Source organism: Heptranchias perlo, chromosome 33 (assembly GCF_035084215.1).
Source record: "Heptranchias perlo isolate sHepPer1 chromosome 33, sHepPer1.hap1, whole genome shotgun sequence".
NCBI classification, from domain to species: Eukaryota; Metazoa; Chordata; class Chondrichthyes; order Hexanchiformes; family Hexanchidae; genus Heptranchias; species Heptranchias perlo.
Genome location: NC_090357.1, coordinates 9,862,132 through 9,884,373, shown reverse-complemented (window position 1 = coordinate 9,884,373; position 22,242 = coordinate 9,862,132). Strand labels below are relative to the sequence as shown.

Below are 22,242 nucleotides of genomic sequence, written 5' to 3'. Positions count from 1 at the left end.
TGCTCCCATCCACACAACTTACTGTGCCTCCTAACTTAAGTGTCATCTGCAAACTTGGACAACTTTCTATTCCTTCATTCAACTCAATATATCTGGTGCAGAGCTGAGGCCCCAGTACAGAGCCACTTGTCACATCCCCCCCCAAATCAGAACTAACCTCCTCCCAACCAATTATCAACCCACATCACAAGGTTACCTCCAATTTTATCATTTTTGCTAATTACCTCGTGTGGAACCTTAAAGGACACTAGTTGGGATGCTACAACTGGCTTAAGTACTCTAGCTTAGGGAAGAGAACATGGAAATCACCACCTACTTATCTGTCCTATAGATATGGGCATCAGACGAGAACAGAATCAGTGATAAAGAGAAAATAATGCAGATGCTGGAAGTTTGAAATAATAGAAAATTAATATACATAGCAGGCCAGTCAGCATCTGAAAGGGAAAGATACGAAAATGTTTCAGCTGGATTCAGTCTTTCAGATGCTGATTGTCCTGTAGTGAATCTGCAGCATTTTCTGTTTTAAGTTTGAGAACAGTTGGCTGCGATTGCCTCCCACATTTACCATCCACTTCTTAGGGGAAGCCGATGCACTGGAGGACCACTGCTAATAATGGAACTCTACACCAGCATGACTCACCGCCTTGAGGAGAGGAGACGCAAGGGAAGAAAAGTTGAAATGGGAGAAAAAAAAAATCAATGATTACATCGCTAAATCAGTCATTTTGAGCACAGTAGCTTGGGGCTGTAATTTGTGTGATGTTATTGTGTCAAATGCATTCACAGAGAACTCAAGTGTGGCACGCAATTCAACCACCGAAAAAACTTAGGAAAAAAAGTAAAATCATGCAGGATTTATTCTGAATTCCTCACAGCACCTGACGTGAGGAATATAGCACATGATTTCATATGTGCGCCTTTTTCGACAGTAAACAGCATCACTACGTACGAAGTTTGCAATTCATGGATATTAGCAGTCAGTCAACAAAAACCTAATTTAAAATATTTATTAAGCAAAAAATCATGCTTTAACATTCTAAAGATTAAACACAAAATTGATTTTTTAAAAAACGTGTCACTTAGCAACATGGGAAAAGACAACACCAATAGATATTGGCAGGAATATTTGACACATAACTTGTACATTGCCGAGCAGCACCCTCTGTAGTTCTATTTATAGAACAAGGGCTTAAACACACCAAATTGTACATAAAGAAGTGAATATTTTTTTCTACAAAGTCTCAACTTTCTTATGTCGAAAACTTACCAGAACATAAGGTTTCAGGACACATGCCTTGACATTTCAGAGCAGAGAATATTTACTGGTTAATAGCACCAGCAAGTGGAGGGTATAATGCAAAGAACATTACTGCAAAAAAAATATAATACTGTTCCCATAGAGCCTGAGATCTGTACACAGAATATGGTGCAGAAACTAGCTGCTCCCTGCCAAAAAGGAATGTCACTGCTTTTAATTTAAAAGAACAGGTTCCCATTAAATGTCATAATCAAAACAAAGCCAATCCATCAGTCATTTGGAGTTTATGCTTCCCATCATAACCAAGCACAGTTTGGGATTGGGTTTTATTTAACCAAACCTGGACATTCATCATTCGATTTATTGGAAAATGAGTGTATCAGGAACGTTCACAGACTAACACCATAAAGTGCGACTCGCTTTAATTTATTCAATACACGTCTAACACAGAGGTCATTTCTTACAACCCACAATCACTCCACTCAGTAGCAACACCGCTGCAATGCTCACCACAATACATCAGTCCGCTAACACCTCCTGTCCAGCCTCACACAAAGAATGGCCCCTTGGGCAAAGTATCTGGAGAGCTGACAGTGCTGCTGGTACCATATGCAATCACGAGTCAGTGCCTTCAGAAAAGGAGGGGAGAAAAGGACTCGAGGGAAAAAAAATTAGCTTAAGTCCTCGAAAGCTTACTAGGTAAAGTTATACTAAGTAATAAAGACCAGAAAATCTTAAGTTCAGTTCTTAGTCTGTGCTTAGTTGGCTGATTGTAGCCAGGGTAGCAAATGGACTGCCACAACTGGCTTCAGAACTCGAGCCTGACGGATTCTTGCTCAGAATTGCAATTTGGAAAGTGCGTGTGTACATGCATGAAGTGAGCATCAGACTGGGCTCAACTGTGACTATGTACATGCTCATATAGCCTGCCAAAACTTACACATAAGAAATGACCACTTGGGCGGCGTACCCATTGAACTGTAGCCCCAAGGAAGGAAATTGAAGGAAAAATGCTCCAATATTAAGATCAAGTAAAATTCTAGTTTTTTTTAAAAAAAGAGTAGAACCAATATAAAACTGATCAAAGTGCCTTTATTAAACTAAAGATTTTTTAAAATAAATTGTCCACCTACTCTGCTTCCGCTACCTCTTCTTTGATCGGGTTTAGGTTTTTTTGCCTATGTGGAATCCTTGGATTTTGCAAAGAATAATTACCCTTTTGTAACAAAAACAGGATTAATTCAGTCAGGAAAAGTATAGTTAAAATCAAATTATTAGAGTTTCGAAGGATCAGGGCTACAATGCTAGGAAGAAGCATCTGGGGAAGTACACAACTACTACAATGCTCCCCAGTATGGAGCTACTGATTGTAGAATCTAATATCTTTGATTTGAAGAGCTGTAAGCACTGGTTTCAATCAAAAGCAAGCTCTTCCACTCAATCCTTCCATTCAACAGTAGTATCAAAATCTTTTATTAAAGTTTCACTGTTGTGAAAGTTTCCCCATTCAAGTTTCAGCAGCAAACACACTGCACTAGCAGTAAGATTACCTTGCCCCTTCATAATTTTACTTCATACTATTACTTCTAAAGCCAAACAAACCCAATTCTGCAGCACTGGGGAAATACCAATTTATAGAGCTCAAGTCAGACAGATTTCCTGAGCCAGAATGAAAAGTCACTTTGGTTGTTATGCCCTCCACTTTTTGCGACTGGCAACTCAAGTCCCTAGGACACACAATGACAGTAACAGAAACACAAAGTGTAGTTTTAAATTTTAAGCATCTTTCTGATTTGCCTGTTTGTAATGACTGAAGAGCTCTGAAAAATAAGATCAGACACAGGGTTTGTGTTTTATATATATTATAGATAATTCCTAGGTCAATGAGTGTTTTTATAACTATGGAGTGGTACAAAGAAGCCATTTGCAAAACCAAGAGGAGGCAATCAGATTTAAAACAAGCTGTGGAGTGGTTTTGCTTTGTACAGGCTTAGCCCCTAAGGCTCTTAATCTCACACCTTCTTATCAATTACTGCAAAAATCACTGAATTACGTAGTGTGCAATATTTAGATAAAGTGGGCATCAACTTGAGAGCCAAGTAAAAGAGCTTTCTGGAGTAAAGCCTGCTCTGTACAACAGCCTTTTTGAAGCAAAACAGTAAATTCATACCTAAGCACCAAATCATTTTTAGACCAGGTCAGTAAAACCAAATGATGCACTTGGTCTGGCTCTATGGCTAGATTTACATGATTCAAATAGGTTGCTTAGGAACTTGAAGACAAAACTTTCAAGGTACAGATCTAATTCAAGTCATCTTCTCCACTGTCATCTGAAGTATCGTTGTGTGCAATTTTCCAGTTTTTTCTCTTTTTTCTACTATTTCTTATTTCTTTATCTCCATCTTCTTTGGGAACATTTCTGTGATGCTGCTTCTTTCTTTTCTTCCTCCTTTTTTCCAGGTGAGTCCTGGAATCACTTTCATCTTTGCTACTTGTGTCAGAATTGCTGCTGTGTGACGAATCACCCTCACAGGAGGTGGAGGATAGTTTCTTCTGCTTTTTTGCAGTTTTTTTGCGATGCTTCTTCTTTGCTTTTCTCCTTTTCCTGTGATCAGAGTCCTCCTCCGCCGAGCTTTCACTGTCACTTGAAGAATCGCTACTCCGCAGTCTTTTCTTCCTCATCTTTTTGCTGGATTTCTTTTTACGTTTCTTCTTATTTGATTTACTTGATCGCTTGCGTTTTCGTGAATTAGATTTCAAAGACTTCAGATGTATGGTTTTTGCCCCATTGACAGTGTGCCCATCACTGCTATCTTTTTGGTCACTGGAAATTAAAAATAAAGATGAGTTCTTACAGAAAGCTCTACTTTCAACTGTAACCAAATATTCATCAGAAACACATACTGGAAATAGGCTGCAGATGGTTACAGGGATTAAAAAAAAATTCTGCTAGCGAATCTCCCACTTCACAGCCAATATCAACGGAAGATTGTTTTAAAAGACTGAGGCTCCCATAGTGTGGGCACGACAGATTTGCAAAGTGCTGACTGAGCTGCAATTGAGGTTTTTTTTTTAAAAAACAAGCGGCAGAATCAACGTTCAGGAAATCAGCTGATCTTGACACTAAGTGAGCGGCCGGTCACTGTGCCACTGACAGACTGGGCCCACCGCAAAGCAAGCAGGATGGATCTGAGGGAGAGGGTGGATGGGAGCAAACTTGGCACAGGGGATGAAAGGAGCAAGTGGGAAGTGGAAGGTAGGCAGGTATAAGAACATAAGCAATAGGAGGAGTAGGCCATACAGTCCCTCGAGCCTGCTCCGCCATTCAATCAGATCATGGCTGATCTTCAACTCAACTCCACTTTCCTGCCTGATCCCCATGTCCCTTGATTCTCCTGGAGTACAAAAATCTATCTATCTCAGCCTTGAATATACTCAACGACTCAGCATCCACAGCCCTCTAGGGTAGAGAATGCCAAAGATTCACAACCCTCTAGAGGAAGCAAGTGATGGGGCACATCTAGTGGTGAGTGATGATTAGAATGAATTCTGGTAAACAAGCTTTTCGTGCGTTCCTTAGATTGCCTGGAGAGGCTGAAGATGAAGCTTGGTGGGGAGGAATCTTATGGCAGATTTCGGTTCTTGGTTTTGGAATCTCTTTGGTCCATGTCAACCATGTGGTCGATATCATCACTCAAGAATGGTGGAAGAACTCTAAAATCTTACATCTACTTTCGCTAACTTTACATACTTAGATGCAACTGTAAGTGAAATTACTTAATAGCTTATTTTCTCTCCTTCCACTCAGTGGCTATTGTTCATACGCAAGGCTAGAGAGTGAGCACTAATCAGCTATTCTACAGTGGCGGCCATCACAGCTGAATTCAATCCTGCCTTCACTCTGTGTCCACCTCCAGGATAAGCTTCTAGATAGGAATCAGAAGCAGGAATTCAAGCTGACGTTTCACCCTTCCCCATGCTGTATCTGGGAGTGCTCCGTGGTGATACTAGAGACCAGACATGGAAAGGTTGTCCATTCCCAAATACTAAAACCCCTTAGATTCAAAACAGAAGCATGTTATGAACATTCAATCTCTTCCTAATTTACATATCTTTTATTTTCATGTTAGGATTACAGTAAATCAATTTCTAACCATGCTGGGCCACTTTTAAACTTACCTGTCAGATTCAAACTCCTCTGGGTAAAGTTCTTTGTAGCCACTGTGACCCCATCTGAACAAACAAAACCATATGGGAGAGTATAGTTACAGCACAAATTCTTTAAAAGAAAAACTAAAGTACTCTCAATATTGTCTGTTGAAGAAAAAAGAAAACAGAACTAATGAAAAGATTTCCAAGAAGCAGTATGGCACACAGTTGCTCGATCCTGATTTGTCACACAAAGCTTTTGATCTTGCAAGACGATCAGGAGACAATTCCGAGTTGAGGTTAGAAAACTATCCAACAGAGAAGTCAATGGGCAATACAGCTGACTTCCAGGCATTACCTAGTGACCTGGTACAGGCCCAAGACCCTAATAGATTTCCTGCAGTGCTTTGAGAAGTGATTTTTTTTTTGAGGTAACACATTCTCCTCAAATTTTGACTAATAATGGGTCTTAACCAAATGCAAAAATTCCAAACCTTACTTAAAAAAAAAACACAATATCCACCCTCCCTCATGGCAGGCACCATTCTGTTGTTAGTAAAGCAGGAAACCTTCCAGACCTGCACCAATGCCACTTGACCAAATTGCTGAGTAATCACTAAAGGAGCTGGGGTGACTGATTTCCCTCCCTTTCTGCAAATGAAACACCTAGTCTCTCAGCACAACCCCTTAATGATCATTAACAAAACTTACAGGGGCAAACCCCTACCACTCTGACACATGCTGCCTGCCCCTTTAATAGTTTGATGACAACGCAACAGAATTAACACTACGTAATCTTAACTGAACAGCAAGAGTGAGATTCAACTTACTACAAAAGTGGAATGTCCCCAAGGAAAAACCTAAAATTTCACAAAGTACTTATTCAAAGTTCGCTGACAGCTGAGCAGATAAGTGCACCACTTAGTGCGGTACTGAGCAATAAAGACTAGGAAGGTCCTGGGTGTGTGGTGAGGAGAGACAATTGACCCCATCTTTCATCTCCCTCTTTTTCTGTCTTCCACAGTGCACCTTTGCCCATCCGAGGGGGCAGGTCAGTGAACAGTCCCAAGCCTCTGGTGATGCTGCTCTGTAATCAGCTGCTCAGAGTTGCATAAAGGTGGCCCTACATTGATTGACCTTCAGATTTTCCTTTCCTCCCCAAAAGGAATGATTTGGTTTTCTCTAACCACTCGCCCAGACAGCCCAAGATGGAGAATGCGCTGCTCACCACTTGGACACAGACAAATTACCTGGGGCTTGCCAAGTTGCCATGTCATCAGGCTGCCAATCTGATCTTATCAGTGGAGCTTCACAGTGTCTGTTTTGAACAGCATGACAAATCCACCATTCTACCTTTTGAAACCCTTGCCATATTAGTTCGCACTAAACCTTGTACAGGCAGAAACTATTAATTGTAATTGAATGCTTCGAGCACAGAAAAGTTAGAGTCTGAAATATCTACAGAACGTTCTGCAATGGTCGTTTGTGATGCTTCTAAGCTTTCTGCCAATGTATAAAATGAATACAGCGTCCTTCAAAAGGGAGCTGTCTTGTACAAATCAATTGTACACAAAAATAACTGATCAATCAGCTAAAACTGCCAGCAAAACAGTGCTTGATCTTGAAAATGTCTGAAAGAATTGATCGTCGATTGACAAGACAATCAGTGTCAAAGATTAATTGAGGCACTTGTCTTTTTTCAATTCTTCGATCTATAAAGGTTACTTAAAAACATATTTTCGCTATTAGCATCTCCAAAAAGGAGAAAAAAATGCAAATAAAAAAAGGATGGAAATCCTTAAATGGCAGAACTGATTACTTGTTTGAAAACAGGCCTATAATTTTTTTTAAAGTTATGTTTAAGAAAAAAAATTTCAACTCAAGGTGGCTCACAATCCAACTGAAATCCAAGCACAGAAATGGTGATCCAATTTTGGCCCTTGGCTTTCGCTGTTGCCTGTTCATTGCTTTTATACTTGCGACATGCTGAATTTAATTTTTTTTAAAAAGGTACAGTTCTATAATTTTCAAATAAATATTCCAGGCAAAAACAATTATAAGATATTTGCCCAGAATACAGTCTACTCTTAATTCATATCATCTAATAGTTCAAATTCATTTGTGCTGTTAAAAAAAGAGTAGACTGTATTTTGTTTTTTTTTAAAAAAAGGGATGTAGATGTTACAGCACGTGCTGGGACATGACACTAAAACAACTAGTTACTGCTCCACAACTTCACCTAAAGAACACAGCATTTCCTGTCAGTTAACAAAAGATTTCAAGGAGCACACCTGTTTGGATCATTTGCTTCAAATTCATACAGCTTCTTTGTCCAGTATCTGGTTTCACGTTCATCCTGTGGAGTGGTCATAGCCTTACGAGCAGCAGCATTTGCCTTTCTGTCTTCCTCCTCTTCATCATACCCATCGCACCGCATTCTATTGCTGGTACAGATTACGATCGTTTTTAGTAAGTGTATAATTCATTCGCCCCGTCCCGTTTGTTTTTGGTTCCCACTGCCACACATCATTTCCTGATTTAAACAGGTGGACAGGCAACTAGCTGCCATATCTTTGCCAGTACTACTCTGTAACCAGCCAGTCACACATCTTCATATGTGACCCATGAGTGTGTATTGGCAGGGCAATCGACTGTGTAGAGCATCACAGTTGAGTTCATGCCTGTTCTCACCAGATGTCCTCGCATGCATTTTTCAATTGGGTCACTAGATGGCAATCATGAGTGGAACTCTATCTCTTTCCTCATCCAGGGGTATTGAGCCCTATTGAGGCAACCCAATTCCATCCCAGGAGGGATCAGCTAATGCAGCAGAGATTGGGACCCTCTGGTCTGCCTTTCTTAGTACTGCATCAAGTGGTGCCTTAACTCATTAGGCCTTTTTTGTACAGAATCTTGTCCATAATTAAACTCCCCAGGCCTTCAGCAACAGAAGTCTTTCACCTCCATTCCCTTGGTTCACTTCAAATTTTGATTTCTGGATGTGAATAATGAGTCTCCAACCCCAATACAGTAATAATTATTAAATTAAATACATACTTTAAAAAAAATCAGTCAATGCTGCAATTAAAAATCACAAAAATATACAGTAAAATAGATTTTTGGGACTTGATCCATGATCGCAGGTGAGAGGCACCAAATTCTGCAAATGCTACAAGGAGGAAAAGAACATAATCCTATCCTAGACTCAAGTTTCTCAGAAGAGCAGTGTGAGGTACTCACCCCGGCAAACTCACTGAAGATTTTCTTCTCTGTTGGAAAAATTGCATTTCGTTTGTTTGCTTCTCTTTTTCTCTAATTTTCCACATTTCTGACTCTTCTTGAATCTGCAAAAAGTCAGTTGAAAAGTTTAAATACCTGGACTAGTGCCTGGCTCAATGAAACAGGTCAGTAGCTCAAACTGCTGAGTGCTAGGCTCGAGGACAGAAAGTCTTGGGTTTGAATCATATGTAGAATTACTCAACTTTACATCCTTCCAAGGTGGGATGAAATGAGTACTGCAGCCTTCAGATGCGGGGAGAAGGTAGACGGCTGCAGGAACTGAGCTGTGGTTGCAACACTTTGGCAATGTCTTCTGGTTGTTCAGCAATGAGAAAGAGATCACCATCACATCTAATAATGGAGACCAACCTCGTGTGTAAGCTTTCTCACTTAACGTAATCAGCTCCAAGACCGATGCAACTGAATTTGCCTCTTTCCTGGGAATCCTCTCTCCCTTCTTTCCACCCCTCCATGCCAAAAGTATTACTGTCCCCAGGCCAAAACACTGACTGTGGCTGAACTGCTCCAACATTCCCCAGCTGGAACTATGGACTACTCTAAGTATTCTCTATCAGTCATCCCAGGTAAGTGGTTGGCCTCTGGTTAGTGTCTTTCAATATTAACATAGCCACGATCAGGAACCCAGCAACGTGGGAACTGCAGGTGCAAAGACATAGCCCACTACTCCACGATGCACTACTAAAGTTCTCAAATTTTGAAATTAAACTGTCTAAATTTCTCATCGGTTATAATCTCACAGTCCAGAAATGTATTAACTAACTCCAATGAAAATAATTAAGTGTTAATGCTCATTTACTGCCCATTGTGAAATGCATTTTAAACCCAACCCATACAACCGTTGTTTCTATTTATGTAATTATGACAATATTCACATCACACACTATCAAATGGAGTCAAAAGGTCTTTAAAAGAAATGAATTAAAGCATTTGACATATTATACACTTGTGCCAACACAAACATCCATTTCAAAATTGATTCTAAGTATAAAGCACCTTTAATTATCTACTTTATGACACCTTGCAATAACTGAATATAAAACTACAAACTAGAATGAAGCAGTACAGGGTTACACGCCTGTACTCTGCACAATGCAGTGCAATGGAGCTCTTCATCTGGGAGGCATCTTTAGTGTAAGAGCTGAGTTACCCAGGAACATTCTTCACTGGAGGTTTGAGGCTACAAATATAATTGAAACAAATTTACCTTGTTGTGTGCATCTGTGTGGCGGATGACATTTCTCAGGAGAACTTTGCCCATGGGAATTCGGGCCATCGTGGGCGTTCTTCTAAATAAAGAAGCAAGCATAATCAATCTGGACTGTAGTCCTTGAATTAATCATTCAACTGAAGTGGCTCACCTGGTTAAGAACAGTATCTGAGCCACATAGGCCAGCAAGTCCCAAAATTAAATTCTTGATTTATGTTGAGTTAACTTCTCAACCTGAGTGGCACCAGAGGTACCATAATTGGCTTTCTGCAATCCTCTCCATCCTTCTTGATTTTTGAAATGTTTTTGATGCTCACAAGCTAAAGCACAAGGTTGGGGGGGGGGGAAAGGAAGAATTACCATGGTACTAGTTCTTGATCGTGACCCAGCAATCCCTGCTGGAATTGTATGCGGATTGAAAGCAAGATCAAGCTTGGCTGTGACATTTCAAATGGTCAAACATCTCGCTGGCACCTGCTGCCTAGGGTTGCATTCAAAAAATGGCTATCTGAGCAAATAACCAAGGGCCACTTGCAACCCGTGAAGCCATATCCTCAGAAAGCGTCAATGCCTTCAGGATGTGAGAAAATTGAAAGAAGAAGAAGAATGCCCCAAAACACACATGTGCCTCTGTGCCAACACTGAAAATTTCTGAAACATTCATCAGACTAATTTTAATAGAAAGAGAAGCATAAATTTTACACAGCCTCAGACATTTGTTTTAAAGGTTTATACAACTCACAAATGTATTTGCATATTTGATTTTTTATTAAATCCAGCTGAAGAGCTGCAAGTGCTAGTATTCATCTAGGCTTGTGCAGCTTACAGGAAACCTTTGAGCATTAACTTAAAAAAAAACATTCTTCCCCCTTCCAGGCACGAAGTCCCCGGCTAAAAATGGCAATCAAGCTGCTCCAAGGTCCCCAAAGTGCTGCGCTGCACCTATTTATTATTAGGAGCTGCGTGAGAAGGGTGTGGAGTGACTAGCCCTCTAATTTCCCTCCATATGGAGCATCTTGGCCTCCGTTCAGTGTGTCACATCATCACATTAATATGGAAATATTAACCATGTACAGGAATTTTACCACTCAAAGGCACACTATACAGCTCCAACCAAATTAATTCCTCACTCCCTAAGTTATTCGTTTATAATCTCCTTATTGAAGAAATGTATCAATTTCTAAATTGTAATGGTTGATATGACTGGAAAGGGAGGGGTTGCAGGAGGGCAAACATTAAATTTGTAGGCATTCAGCTTACTATTGACACTTGCGATTTCATACAACTATTTGTCCACACATTGCTCACTTGGCATCTGTCCCTATGTACTTGCTTTACATTTAAATGAGAGGAACTTAGCACCAAATTATAGATTAGGAACTAATCTATAGCAGTTATTAACTGTTTCCTATTGATGCCAGCTGCAACAAATATTGGTATTCAAAAAACTTACAGGAATTTCAGCACAGACATTAATGCAAGCTCTAAATGGGACTATTAGTCTGATTTCCCTACACCCTTTAATATTTTTCTTCAAGTATTTAATGAATTATCTCCTGAATATTGTCATTAACTTGGCTTCCAGTCACTTGCCACCTTTCTATAAATCTAAGGATTGTCAGATGCTGGGGTCAGTAAGTAACTGGGAAAGTTATAAAGAAAATGTTTTTTTAAAAAGGAACATTACAGCAATAAAACATTCTGTAGTTTACCATCACAGGAAGTGTTTTTTTCCCCCCACTACAGTAGATAATAACTGCACAATAAAACTACAGGAATAATGTCTCATCATCACTTTTAAATGCAAAAGTTGCTTGTCTTTTGCGTGCAAGAATAGTGGCTGGAGAGGCAGTAGTCAGAACAAGGAATGATTTAAAATGTACAGTAAAAACAATTCCTGATATGGAGTGCATTAGTAGGATTATGAGCAGGGCACTTTTCAGATAATAGCAGAGTATTTGTATTGGTATTAATATTTCCAAATATATGGAAAGCAGAATAGATATTTTATTGAACATTTCATTTGCAACTTCAGCAAAGACTACAATTCGTGGCTGTTCAATGAGTGCACACAGCCCCGAACTATACTTTACAAATGGTGTGCAATGAATGGAGAGTTTTCTTTCAATCTACAAAACAAGCAGCATTTCCCTATTCATTCAGTAAGGAGCAGAGTCTTTGATTTTTTTAGCAGCCTGGCGCACAGTACAGTTTGAACTAAAAAACAGAAAATGCTGGAAATACTCAGCAAGTCAGGCAGCGTCTGTGGAGAAAGAAACAGAGTTGACGTTTCAGGTCGATGACCCTTCGTCAGAACTCTTGGCCCAGGACAGTTTGACCGGCTGCGGCCTGGCGGCATTGCGGCCACTGACCAGACGGCGAGCTGCCCGTTTACCGAATGATGGGGGGGGGGGGGGGGAGGAATCTTTGCCTCATTTAAAAACGATAACGGGGCTGCTTTTACTCACCGGGTCTCCTCGTGTCTTCACGGGTGGGTTGACCTGCCGGGCCCTGCGAGCCCCGGGAGCCCGGATCCGGCGGCTCCCGTCACCTCCCGATCCGCCCTCACAATCTTCGCCTCCGTCGTGACCGGAACTCGGTGCCACCGCCACACCGCTCCGGGCCCGCCGACAAACACATCCCCGGATTCCTCCCGCTCAAAATTAAACCAAGCGACAGGTTTTCTCCTTTTTTTAAAAAAAAAAATCCGAATAAACCTCAACACCCGTTTCCCGGCCGGTGGGAAAGCGCCTTTTAAATTTTGTTTTGAGCGGTTTGCAGTTTGTTCCGCTGTATGAAGAGCACCCACAAAAAATAAACTTGATAAGCGTTACATTTTAAAATTGAAAAGTGCGCCTTTTTTTTTTAACACCAGAGCTTCTATTTTATAATAGGTTTAATTTTCATTCTGTCCCTCTTACACATTTGATAAAAATCGATGGATACCTCGGTTCTTCTTTTCACTGGGGGACCATATTTGACGAGACATTTTCCGGGTTGAAGGTCGCGCCCGTTAGTGTCTGGTTGCCGCGGTAACCGGGGCGCTTCAGTCCGAGCGGCGCCGTGAAGGTGAGAGGCGGGCGGGCGGGCGCTCGCTCGCGGTTTATTGCGTTTAATATCGGTCCGCCGAGCTGTGGAAACCACAGCTTTTCTAACTTTCCCGGTGGGGGTAAAAAAAAACCCTGCGGAATGTGGTGATTGAGGGCGAACTCAATCGATGCGAGAGGGTAGTTTTAATTGGTTAAAATCTTAGCCAATCAGGACAGCTTTGGACAATGGCGTGTTTTTTGATTGGGTTAAAAGGCGCGCTTATTCTGATTGGTTCTATTTCGACCAATCAAGTGTTGGAAGTTGCGAGCGGCTCTCCCGCGGCGTTGCTCAAGGTGGCTGATCCATTGATAAGGAGCGGAGTGTTGAGCTGGGTGATGAACTGCAGTCCCTCAACGGGCTGCAGTTTTGTGTAATGTGAACTGTCCTTTTAAGAACATAATGTGGCGATGCCGGTGATGGACAAATGTAAGCACTCTTACAACACCAGGTTATAGTCCAACAGTTTGGATCAGCATTACATTTTAAAATTGAAAAGTGTAAAATCAAAACTGTTGGACTACAACCTGGTGTTGTAAGATTGCTTACATTTAAGAACATAAGGAATAGGAGCAGGAGTCGGCCCCTTGAGCCTGCACCACCATTCAATAAGATCATGGCTGATCTTCAACCTCAACTTCACTTTTCTGCCCGATCCCCATATCCTTTGATTCCCTCAGTGTCCAAATATCCATCGTTCTGTCTTGAATATACTCAACGACCGAGCATTCAAAACCCCTCTGGGGTAGAGAATTCCAAAGAATAATAATAAAACCATATAAGTCTAATTACTATCTACACAGGGCACAGGAGAAACTTTTGTACCCAGAGAGTGGCTAGAATGTGGAACCCGCTACCACAAGGAGTAGTTGAGGCGAATAGTATAGATGCATTTAAGAGGAAGCTAGATGAGGGAGGGAGGAAGGAATAGAAAGGTATGCTGATAGGGCTAGATGAAGAGGGAAGGGAGGGGGCTCGGATGGAGCATAAATTTCGGTATAGACCTTTAGGGCCGAATAGCCTGTTTCTGAGCTGTAAATTCTATGTAATCCTTCGGTCTCATTCGCTGGAAACAAAATTTCCCCCAACTCACTTACAACTGCAATTACTAAATCCCACAATCTAGCCTTTGGTCTTCCGTTCACCACAATATTTCTGCAGCCATTTATCTACTCAATCATTCCCTCACACCCACCTTTGATGCCATTGTCCTCAGCAAAACCTTTACTCTCTCTCACCCCAATCTCCCTTGTATGACCCTATCTTTGCTCCCTCAAGTCCAAGGGGAGAAGACTGTCACACACTGGTTTAGCCATCCATCAATAGATCTTGCTGGACTACATCAAGCACTATCGGGCCTCACTCTCCTCTGCCAAAATCGCCCACTACTCCAGAATCATCCAGGAGAGCAATAAACAGTTCTACAACTGTTTCTTTCAACCCCTCTCTCCTGCCACACCCTTACCTCCAACAAGTGTGAGGATCTCATCCACTACTTTGCCCCATGTTTCGGAATTCCGTCCTTGAGACCCTCCACCTCCCTCTCGTCCTTAAAGACTTTTCTTAAAACCCATCTTTTTGACCAAAGTTTTGGTCACCCTTCCTAGTATCCCCTTCTTTGGCTCCATTTTTGTCTGATTACAGCTCTGTGAAGCACCATGGGACACTTTTCGACATTAAAGATGCTATATAAATGCAAGCAATTGTTGTTCTTTGCTGTAGCTCCAGGAAGTTTACAGATTTAGAGGTGCTTGTAATTTTTGGCTCCAGGTCAGAAGAACCCATCATAGAATGACTAGATTTTTTTTAGCACATTTTTGCATTGGTAACAAAGTGTGAAGTCTAGAGGAAGCACTTCTTCGTGGAAATCTGGAACTCTGTCACCTAAAAAGCTGTTGAGGCGGGGGCAGTTGAAAATTTCAAAACTAAGGTTGATAGATTTTTGTTTGGCAATGGTATTAAAGGATACGGAACCAAGGCGGGTAGATAGAGTTAAGATACAGAGCAGCCATGACCTAATTGAATGGCGGAACAAGCTCGAGGGGCTGAATGGCCTACCCCTGTTCCTATATGTGTGATGCATTTGCATTAGACTAGCCTTTTATCTATGTAATAAAATATGTAGATAAAGAACATAACATTTACATAAATTAGATATATTTCAATTCATTGGTTACAACACACTGTTACAGTATTAGTGTGTACAATCTACATGACCTATTGTGACACTGAGTGAGCTTTAAAGGGCTACAGTGTTCATGAAAAAGTGTTAGGCACATCTTTCCCAGTTCGTTTGGAAACACAAGATTTCAATCTTGTTAAAATGTATCGTCAAATCTATTGCGCATGATGTCATGATAAGAATGACGCACAATTCAAAAAGGTGTCTGCTTTTAGGAGTGGAAGGATAAAGAGAGGGAAAAACATGTGTTTTCTAGTGATTAACTATTAGATCGGAATTAACTCCTTGTCAAAGGATTCATTATATATTTTAAACTGGCAGGAGTTCAGGAGGGCACAGAGAGCCACTTCGAACTGTGTACAGTTTTGGTTCCCACACTTCAAAAGAAGACATATATACACTGGGAAGAGTCTTGAGAAGACCGGCATGTAAAATAGATGTGGTATGAGAAGGAAACTTAAGGTGAGACATCATCGAGTTATATAAAGCAATGTTAAATGGTATAGATAAGGTAAACCCAGATTTGAGTCACTCCAGTGGGTCAAGAGTACATAAATTTAAATTGGTGAAGGCTAAAATCAAAACAGACCCTAGAAAAAAGGGTGATAAACATTTGGAATAATCTACCAGGTGAAATGGTGAAGTCAAAAACATTGGAGAAATTCAAAATGCAGTTGGATGCTAGGCTGGGTGTGTTGGAGTACTAGTGGCAACATCTTCAGTGAGCGTTTTATTTCCTTGACCTTTTCTTATATATGCTCCAAATTCTCCTAAGCTTGCTTTCCAATGAAAGCTCCATCTATAACACTGTGTCATTTTGTTATAGGTTACAGTACAGCCTCACGATCCACAGCTCCATTAAAGAAGACTTTAATAGGTAGAATTCATGGTAACCATGGCAACTAAACAATGTGAAAAGGATATGTTGCAGCAGGTGAACCAGCTGTGGAGCATGTTGGATGATATGTCTGAGAGCAGCCCTGAAGCATATCAAAAATTCATCCGGCATCACCTCAGAGAGGGAATGAAGCAGTTCACTCTGCCAGAGCCTCACACCTGCTTTCAGACAAGGATATTGGTACAGTATCTATTAGCCCCTGAGTGGCTGATGTTTTACTATTATTACATCTGCAGTACCCTAGCTCTTTTATTTGCCTGTCAGCTTGGTCCTATATCAAGATTTTAATACAGATTGATTTTTTTAATTAAATAAATGTGTCGTTAAGAAAATGGTGTGAGATAAATTTAATTGCTATCTTTCAATTTTGCCACTAGCAAAGAACATAATATATATATGCGCACACAATTGCAACATTTATCAATTTTAATAGAATTTGCAGCTGCAACCAAAAAATAATAAAAGTGCACACGCCATTGCTTTAAGAATTTGTATTGATATAGCAGCTTATTATGTCCTCGGAACATCCCAAAGTATTTTGCAAGCAAAGTGCTGTCACTGTTATAGGCAAACACAGCAGCCAGTTTGTGCACAGCAAAATCCCACAATCAGCAAATGAACGAATAGTTGGATAATCCGTTTTTGATGGTGTGGGTTGAGGGAGGAATGTTGGTCAGAACACTGGCAGAACTCCCGGCTCCTCTTCAAATAATAGCATAGGATAGATCCCAGCTACAAAATTTGACTTGGGATTGGAAGTAAAACAAGAGAGATAGGACTCCAGCGCTTAGGATATTTGACTCATTCAAATAGTTATACTACTATTTTTATATAAAAAGTTTATATTGTGCAGAAGCTTTGAAACTTCATTTTATAGATTGAATTGTACTGTTTTTGCAAACTTACATTAATTGTGCAGAAGACCTTTGCTTTGCAACCTCACACAACTATCAATGAGCAGTCATTTAATTTTTCTCTCCTAGGAATTCAGTGAGAAGTTGCTGTACGTAAACCTTTGCAGCTGGGATAGGGTCCCTGCCCCAAAGTCTGATTCAGACCCTGTCCCTCTTTTTGGAGGGAAAATGGAGGAAATAGTAGAAGGCACAGGTAGGTTAATTTTTCTCTGACTGTCGACCTGTTTGGTGTGCAACATATTGACATCATGAAACTATTTGAGTGGGGTAGGGGCTTCACAGCTGCACCGAAACCTGTTCTCACCTGCCATTCACAGGTGTGTTCGTTTCAGAAAAGATCACTGGATAGAGATCAGGATAGGGGACCTTACTGATATGTTTTCTCCTTCGTTATCCAAGGGACACTGGACTGAATCTTAGTTTTCCCACCACTGCTCTGGTTGAGTTCGGCTAACTCAGTACAGGACAGGAATGGAATCTTTTATTGAGCCACTGGGGGAGTGGACTGTGAGCTTTAAAGGAAAATTACTTTGAAAAAGACTCTCAGCCATTAAGATCACTAATTTAGCAATTTGGAACCAAATTTCCAGCAAAATTTATCAGCTTCACTGTTACAGAAGCAAGTACTACAATTCAAAAAGATTTCAACAAACCTGCGTTGATCCTCCTCTTCTATCAGCAGGCCTGCTAATCAGAGTTGTGCCTGTTGCACCAACACCACAGAACTCGAGGAGATGCTCGAGATTCTGGTTTGCATCAGGGTGTGGACACTTGGAAGAAGGAACAATAATACATTGGTTATGTCCTGTGACATACCAAGGGAGTACTGTGTTGTCAGATGTGCTGTTCTTTGGATGAGATGTTAAACAAAGGCTCTGTCGGCCTGTTCTGCTGATTCAGGTGGATGTTAAAGATCCCATGGTTCTCAAAGAAAAGAATTCTCCCAGAGCCCTGGCCAACATTCGTCCCTCAACCAACACCACCAAAACTGCTGGTTCTGGGATCTTGCTGTTTGGAAAATGGCCACCATGTTTCCCTGCATAACAATCAGCACATTTCAAACTAATAAATTGCATGCAAAGCGTTTCCGTGTGTTTCGATAAGATGCAATATAAATGAAAGACATTATTTTCTTTCACTGATCCACTTCTTAACAGCTACTTATGGAGCAGCATTCACAATAGCCTGAGAGTTGGTCACCTGTGTGCCTATAGCCTGGGGATGATTTTCACAGACCAAAACACAGGATAAAAGAAAATTATAAATATTTTGATTAGCAAAAAGAATTGGGTACCAGATTCTTCAATGTTACTATAAAAAGGAGAAAGTTACTTTATTTATTAGTTGATTCATATTTTTCTTCTGCAGACATTTATTCCATCACTGATATTGCATACAGCCCAGAGGTCCTTAAGAAAGGAAGTGAGGACCCTATGGAAAGGGACCAATTGATCCGTCTAGCTATGAAATATATTGAAGAGCAGCACTGCTTACGCCTGTCACACTCTTACACCCTTGTGAAAGACAAACTAAAAGGAAGTAATAAGCAGATGAAACGACGACTGACTGGGAGAGCTGGTCCTGCACAAACTGCCAAGGAGATGACGTCAGGAGAAAGTGGCGCCTCGTTGCTTCAACAGTTGACAAGTCTCAAATCAGGAGACAAGGAAAATGAAGAAAATAACCCCCCAATTCGGTTGCCGAGTGACATCGCACATCCTAAGAAGCCAGGACTCATTGAGGAGATTTCAAGTACAGAATTTGACATTAGAAATAACGTAGAGACTCCAAAATATGAAATATTGCTCATTAAAGATGAAAATGAAAAAGCAAAAACAATTCAGCTGAAGGTAGAGCTGCCTGGAGTATCCTCTGTCGCAGAATGTGACCTCAGTGTTTCGAAGGTATGTGCTGGATGTAGGGTTGTTCAGATATCCAAATGCTCTGATTAAGAGGTTTACATTGAACAGTACCTTGTAAATTGCTGATATCAGAACACTTAATTCAAAAAATTCCATTTCTCATTCATACACAAGACAGAGACAATATATGAAGGAGAAAGCAGAGTGTTCTACCAGTGTCCTGGCTAATATTTCTCCCCATTAACATGATAAAAACAGATTAACTGATCAGTCGGGTCATTGCTGTTTGTAGGACATTGCTGCCACACTGGCTGCCACATTTGCCTATCTAACAGTCACTGCACTCCAAAAGAAAGTAACTCATTATGAAATATTCCAATGACTTGATACAGTGCTACATAAATACAAATGTGTGCTTTTTTCTTTCTACTTGTTAAAGGGGGAGGAGTGGTGGCACAAAAGCTCCAATGCACTGGACCATGGAGTGGTAGGGCACAGGTTTATTCCAGGTTCCTGATCAGAATCATGCTGTCATATGGCAGTGCTGCGCACAGGCCAAGCACTGCCCGGGCTGGAAAACTAAAGAGCCAATCACTATAACCATCTATGAGCCTGGGTGGTACAGTGGATTAGGTCCTAAACTTTCACTTCTGAGACCTGGGTTCAAATCCAGATCAAACTGATGCAATTCTCTGCTGGCTGTAAGCGTCCCATTTGAATTGAGTTTGGACAGTCTCGGCGCACCACAATTCCACCCCCGATTGACAATCTAATTTAAAGGTAGCATGGGAAATTAAACTGAACCTTTTGTACATATTATTTAGCCTTTAGACTGGAAGATTGCTGGATGCCAGACATATACCACTATCAGATCATGTGTGCAGAGCACAAATGTAGCCCAATTAACAATCTCACTCAGCCCACAGGTTGGCTGTTGTGGAAAATGGAAAACTGTCACACTGGTACTCTTCTAAGGGTGGGGCTGGGGCAGAGCGGAGGGAACTTTATTCTGCATTGGAATGTGCTGTTTCTTACTGTGCTTGATGCTGACACTTGGTGCATGAAATGGAAAATATTCCATTTCCCACCACTAATATCTCTCACCACGATGAGCACAAAAAAAGGTCGCTATGAGCCCCACTCTCATATCCTAGCAGCTGGCTGAGAGCACCATTGGTAGAAGCATGAGAGCAAATCTGTGGCCTTTGTCCTCAGGCACAGAAGGTGCATAATACAGGAAGACTACAAGAGGGAGAAAAATCTTGTTTTTTTGTAACTTTTCAATCCAGAGAGTTGGGTCAGTAGTGGCAAAAAGTTTGATAAGAGGGTTTGGAGAGGTATTTCCTGGGCATTGGGACTTGCTAGATAGACCACAAAAGCTATTTTCCAGTCTTGCATATTCCTATGTTCCTGTTATTCTCCTCTGGTAGATATTCCTTTCTTGTTTAATACCTACAAACCGTACCACTTTGTTTATCCTTTAATTATAGTAGGATGAGTCAATATGACAGGTCTGACTAATCCAGTTAAAAGTTATTTATTTGTAAGAGGGATCAAGATGTTAGAGAGCTTTTCATGTTTTTAAACCTACGATTTAAGCAAATTAAATGAGTTGGGTACTGTCAATGATGAGGAAAATAGTACATGACCTGTGAAAGGGATAGACTTGGGGCACAAAATGGCCTTTTCTTACTCCAAATTTTGTTCTTAACATGCAAATAGTGTGAACAGTATATACTGATGTCACATCCATCAGCTCCTCTTTGCCCCCAAGAAAACCAGCTATTTTATTCCGTACATTTAGTCCATGAAAAACTAATTTGATCTGATTTTAAAAATTAATTTAGATTGTATATTTTATGAAAAGGTAATTAGATTTTGACTACTTATTTATGTTTGCATCCAAAACAGGATGACCTAGTTATTGATGTCCCCAAGAAATACAGACTGCAACTCGACCTACCTGAAGCTATCAGTGAAGACAATGTCACTGCAAAGTTCAACAAAAAGACCTGCATTCTGTCTGTGGGGATGCCTATCCTTAACAAGTAATTATATTGCATCTCTTCCATTGAAATATACACATTTCACATTAATCCAATGCATCGAGAGACTTACTACATCTAAGCAGAATGCTCTAATGCTCCCATTTCTAAAGGATAGTTTATAATTTGTGGGGAAAAATTTAAATTAAATTTGAAGGTCCAGATTTTGTTGTAATAAGGGAGAAATAGCATTCTAATTGCAATATACACTTCAACTTAGTGAAAATAGCTTCAAATATGGACTAAGTTATATTTCTCGGAGCAAGTATAAATTTTTAGAGTCCAAATGATCAAGATGAGGGCATGTCCATCTAATTAAATCCAATAGGATAAAAAGGATTAACTAGTTTCAGACCCGAGCGCCCTACAAATGACACAAGTCACTCAGTTGCACAATGTATTGAGCGCTGGCTTCACTCATTAATACGATTCTTGGTCACTTCTGTAAAGTTCAGTGCTGCATATAATCCTTAAATTCAGCCAATTACTGCAATAAATTTTGTGCACAAAGTGGCTACTAGAAATCTACAGGTCATTTAACCAATTAACTAAAAAAGAGAACCATTAGGTTAACTGTCCTCATCGAAGTCTCTGCAAGCTTCAAGGCAAACCTCAAGTGACCAACTAAGCAATATACCCCCCCCCACCCCCCAAGGATTTTGCCCTCCAGTTTCTTCTCCCTCCTCCCTCCTCCCTCCCCCCCCCACATTCGAGTCTACCTCAGCCATACAGCACCCAAGACTAAATGGATGGAACAGCAGGTTATTCCCAACACTTTTATCAATGCCTATCTGAACTACATCAGGATATGGACAAGTGGCCAGAGAATGACTCTCTCCGATTTTCTAACCTGAACAGTGGGGAGGCGACTGAGCTCTGAAGTGACGCTGCTGAACTCCAGCACTCAGTTTCAGCCTGTGTATCACCACAGGTTGGTGTTTCAATGCCTGACCAACTAGGGAAGCTCAAAACAATATCAAATCTTGTGGAAAAAAATCTGAATGCAAGTTTCACAAGGATGTTAATTTGTTTTGTCTTCATTTTGCAATAGATTTTCACCAAACATTGTAAAAACTGTGCATCAATTAAATTCCTTTGAAGCAAATTCAAGGACCAGTTAATTATTAATCTAAACTTTAATGTTTTAAATACATTCAATTAAAAACATTTTGAAAATTAAAACTCAATTGTGTGGTGGAATTCCTTGCAACTGCTCTATACTGCAACATAGACTGCTTGTGTCAAATCTAATTCCACATACAGTGACTTCTCAGTCTTAACTGTGCAGCATCTAACAGGGGGGGCAGGCTTAGAGTGGAAGGGAAGCCACTCATGTC

General features: G+C 40.6%; 2 protein-coding genes across 3 annotated transcripts; one reads left to right on the top strand and one right to left on the bottom strand.

Annotated features, from left to right (window-relative positions):
- Nucleotides 1-996: 996 nt before the first annotated feature.
- Nucleotides 997-12,704, bottom strand: nkapd1 (NKAP domain containing 1). Of its 2 annotated transcripts, none has more exons than XM_067970982.1 (6): nt 12,386-12,704; nt 9,915-9,993; nt 8,651-8,754; nt 7,702-7,854; nt 5,441-5,494; nt 997-4,085 (listed from the first exon to the last, which is right to left on the bottom strand). In XM_067970982.1, exons 2-6 carry the CDS (start codon nt 9,981-9,983, stop codon nt 3,563-3,565), a joined length of 903 nt encoding a protein of 300 aa, XP_067827083.1. In that variant the 5' UTR covers nt 9,984-9,993; nt 12,386-12,704; the 3' UTR covers nt 997-3,562. The 2 variants fall into 2 exon arrangements, with proteins under 2 accessions (XP_067827083.1, XP_067827082.1); XM_067970981.1 differs by having other exon boundaries at nt 9,915-9,996; nt 12,386-12,698.
- A 224-nt stretch (nt 12,705-12,928) lies between these two features.
- On the top strand, nt 12,929-22,015 carry pih1d2 (PIH1 domain containing 2). Its single transcript, XM_067970759.1, has 6 exons — nt 12,929-12,986; nt 15,508-15,648; nt 16,013-16,264; nt 17,068-17,191; nt 18,367-18,902; nt 20,772-22,015. Exons 3-6 carry the CDS (start codon nt 16,073-16,075, stop codon nt 20,910-20,912), a joined length of 993 nt encoding a protein of 330 aa, XP_067826860.1. The 5' UTR covers nt 12,929-12,986; nt 15,508-15,648; nt 16,013-16,072; the 3' UTR covers nt 20,913-22,015.
- Nucleotides 22,016-22,242: the final 227 nt, after the last annotated feature.